The sequence below is a fragment of the Rhinopithecus bieti genome, unplaced genomic scaffold (assembly GCF_001698545.2).
Source record: "Rhinopithecus bieti isolate Rb0 unplaced genomic scaffold, ASM169854v2 scaffold_9234, whole genome shotgun sequence".
NCBI lineage: Eukaryota > Metazoa > Chordata > Mammalia > Primates > Cercopithecidae > Rhinopithecus > Rhinopithecus bieti.
The window spans coordinates 438,703-442,803 of NW_016806011.1; the positions used below are offsets into that span (position 1 = coordinate 438,703).

The following is a 4,101-nucleotide window of genomic DNA, read 5'->3' on the forward strand; positions in this document are numbered from 1 at the left end:
TCCCCTCCCCTCCCCTCCCCTTCCCTTTCCATCTCATTTTGTCACCTAGGCTGGAGTACAGTGGCATGATCACGGCTCACTGCAGCCTCCATCTCCCGGGCTCAGGTGATCCCCCTGCCTCAGCCTCCCAAGTAGCTGGGACTACAGGCACATGCCACCATGCCCAGCTAATATTGGTATTTTTTGTGAAGAAAAGTTTCACCACGTTGCCCAGGTTGGTCTCAAACTCCTGGGCTCAAGTGATCCACTCACCTTGACCTCCCAAAGTGTTGGGATTACAGGCATGAGCCCCCATGCCCAGCCCCTATTGCTCTAATTCTTAAGGTGACTAGGTATAAACTTTGCATGTGGGACAAAAACAAACTCCAAAATACCCGTATATCCCAAACCTAAAATCATAAAACATTAGCCCTGTAAGAAAACTAAAATTGTTTCCATTCTCTCAGTTTATAAAAGACATCAGTCATGGAGCTGGTGGTTGTCCTAAACAGGAGTTGGCTTTTGACTCCAGGTCCTCTTTCCTTTCTCCTCTAGTATTAGTCCTTCCAAAAACTGGACTATTACAGCTCTTTCTACTGATACACATATAACTCTTCCTGGGGATAGGTAGTACAACACTGTCCATTTTCCTCATTGATTTCCTAGTAAACTGGAAAATGAGGTGATCAAAAAAGATCTTCTTTCAGGGAATTTAACATCTTAATCACTATCTCAAAAGAAAATATTTTTCTTTGTAGTCTAATGTCAGAAGTAACCTTTTGTGATACACTCCAAAGGAAGCAATGAATGATCATATGATTGTGTGTGTAGTTACTCTTTATACTTTGAAGACTTTCTCATTTTTTGTACTTAGTAGTTAGAATTGAATGACAGTGGTCATTTTCAATTCATAAAATTTATGCTGCTTTAAAATCATTGGATTATTTTCTTGATGGAAAATACAATAACAGCATAGAGAGGAAAATCTAATCCTATTTTCTAGAAATAACTACTTAATGTTTTCATTTTGACATTTTTTCTATGTATAGTAGTTCATATACTGAAGCTATAGTTTTAGATTCTGTCTTTTCTTGATTAACATTATAGTATTTAGTAATGGATGCATTTTATATCATTGTGTGGATTAATTATAATGAAGAATGCTACAGTGAACACCCTTGCCTACATTTGCCTACATTTCTAGTTATTTTCTGATGACAGATTCCTAGAATTGGAGTTATTGATCATCAGCAAAACTATCTTCAGTCTTTTCATGCCAAACCAACTTGGACCAAGTTGCTACTACTTCCATACTTATACAAGTTGAATATGAGAGTATCTGTGTCTTTCAAATCATGGATTTTATCATTGAATAAAATGCTGCTGATTTGCTACTGTAAATAGGCCTTTGTCTAATTCACATTTCTTTTTTCACTAGTGAAAAGTTCTGTGATATTAACTATTCATGTTTATGTTGTTTCTGTGAACTTTGCTTACTTTTATTCAGGAGGCTGTGTTTTTCTTATCAAATACTTTTCATATATTAAAAAATTGCCTGGGTGCGGTGGCTCACTGTAATCCCAGCACTTTGGGAGACCAAGGCAGGCAGATCATGAGGTCAGGAGATCGAGACCATCTTGGCTAACACAGTGAAACCCTGTCTCTATTAAAAATACAAAAATTAGCCGAGCGCGGTGGCGGACGCCTGTAGTCCGAGCTGCTCGCGGGGTTGAGGCAGGAGAATGGCGTGAACCCGGGAGGCGGAGCTTGCAGTGAGCTGGGATCGTGCCACTGCACTCCAGCCTGGGCGACAGAGCGAGACTCCATCTCAAAAAAAAAAAAAAAAAAAATCAACTTTTGCCATTTACGGTAAATCTTATGCCATTTTGCTTGCTTTTGATTTTATGGTTTTGTCAGGGAGAACAGAAGTCTTTGTTTTACACAACCTAGAGCTATACTTGGGGAGAATTATTTTTGTGTGCGTGAGTTCTTTGGCTAATGGTACACAGGGAAGAAATCCAAGCAAGAGGATTATGGAGGACCAAAACTCCTCTTTATAATTAACGAAGATCATGGGGTAGAGACCATTTCATGCAGACAGTGATTTCACCTCTTTTCCCACTGCAATTGTTTGTCTGTTACTTCTGAAGATGGCTGATGTCACCCATTAAACTTATTTACTTGTTTTGCATATTTAACTTCTACACAGTTAAAGTTGCCCCTTTGGTCAGTTCTTCTGTCCTATGGCATCTTCTTATGTCCTGATGCTTTCTTTTAAGGTATTATCCAAAGAGATGAGTCACCCATGGAAAAAGGGCTCTCTGGTCTACGAGGAAGGGACTTTGAGCTGTCTGATGTGTTTTATTTCTCCAAGAAGGGATTTGAAGCCATTGTGGAAGATGAAGTGACCCAGAGGTTTTCCTCAGAGGAGCTAGTGTCATGGAATCTCCTTACAAGAACCAATGTAAATTTCCAGTACATCAGTCTGCGGCTCACTATGGTGTGGGTGCTGGGCGTCATAGTGCGCTATTGTGTCCTACTGCCTCTGAGGTAAGTCACGTGCCTGGTAATTTGATGATACCCTTTACTCTGCTTTCTTTTTGAATCATGTACATAATGGCCACATAAGTGTTCTGTGGTGCTTATTCCACCCATTTCTACATAGGAGATGCCACCAAACATGACCTCTGCAGGAATGTATTAAGTATCCATTTTCCTTTCACAAGTTTTCCCCAAATGAAGTTGTATATTCAGAATCCAACGTGTATCTTAGAATCTGGATCCACTTTGCTATTAGAGTCCGAGCTAACTTGAGGATGGAGAGAAAAGGGAAGAAGAAGAAGGAAGAAGAAGAAAGAAGAAGAAAGAAGGAGAAGAAGAAAGAAGAAAGAAGAAAGAAGAAAGAAGAAAGAAGAAGAAGAAGAAGAAGAAGAAGAAGAAGAGAAGAAGAAGAAAGAAGAAGAAGAAGAAGAAGAAGAAGAAAAGAAGAAGAGATCATTAACAGTTTCATATTCACTAGAGCATCAACCAAACTGTAAGAGCTGACCAGAACCCACTGCCTTTCTTTGCCAGCCCATTGCACTTCATAATTGCATAAGAGAGAAAAAATTCTTGAGTGTAGTTACATGTGGAAGACAGCCATTTAGAAGTGTGAGTTTGTTCCATCTAATTCATTGTGATCACAGACTTCTCTTATTAAAGGGTCCCCACCTGGGTCCCCTTCTGCTTCTGAGCTTGAGTGCCACCTGCAGAGAAGGCAGTGTCAAGCCTAGTTTATGGAAAGCACGATGTGGAATGTGAGTAGAAGGCACTGCGTGGTGGGATGAAGCTGTAAGTGGCTGAGATCTGATTGGCATGGTGATAGCAGTAGTAGGCATGTATACCAGCCACAACATTATTGTTGATCATCTTGCTTCATTTCCCTGGACATGGGCTTGGCATCCTCTCAGCAGAGCTTTCCAGGCAGTGGCTACCTGCCAATTAAACTTGGCACATGAGTTGAAATCTTTTTACCACCCCCAGGGTTGCCTCATTCAGATTTATTACCAGGGAAAGTATTGCTTAACTACAGGCAAATGTAGATTTCTAAGAAATTATTTCTTTTTTTTGCCCATATTGCTAGTTCAGACATTGGGGCATAGTATGTCTTTTGGGAATCATTTCAGCTGTGATAATGAAGCAAAATTCAAGGTTTCACGTATACTTTTGCTTGAACCTTAAACTAGTGCCCCCAAAGTGGGGTTCATGTACTCTGGAAGTGTACAAGACTATCCATTGGCATGCAGGAAGGAAATATTAGAGCTCTTATTTATTAAAAGCTTCTGTTCTGGCTGGACGCAATGGCTCACGCCTGTAATCCCAGCATTTTGGGAGGCCAAGGCGGGCAGATCACGAGATTAAGAGATCGAGACCATCCTGGCCAACATGGTGAAACCTCGTCTCTGTGAAAAATACAAAAATTAGCTGGGTGTGGTGGTGTACACCTGTAGTCCCAGCTACTCGGGAGGCTGAGGCAGGAGAATCACTTGAACCTGGGAGGCAGAGGTTGCAGTGAGCTGTGATCGCGCCACCACACTCTATCCTGGCAACAGAGCGAAACTCCGTGTCAAAAAAAAAAAAAAA

General features: G+C 40.9%; 1 protein-coding gene across 2 annotated transcripts in view; it reads left to right on the forward strand.

Annotated features, from left to right (window-relative positions):
- GPAT3 (glycerol-3-phosphate acyltransferase 3) overlaps positions 1-4,101 on the forward strand; it is a 73,290-nt gene that overhangs the window by 46,184 nt on the left and 23,005 nt on the right. For both annotated transcript variants that reach the window (XM_017874466.1, XM_017874467.1), the window contains exon 4: positions 2,259-2,529. In XM_017874466.1, the coding sequence (XP_017729955.1) occupies positions 2,259-2,529 (271 nt within the window). The remainder of the gene's footprint in view (positions 1-2,258; positions 2,530-4,101) is intronic.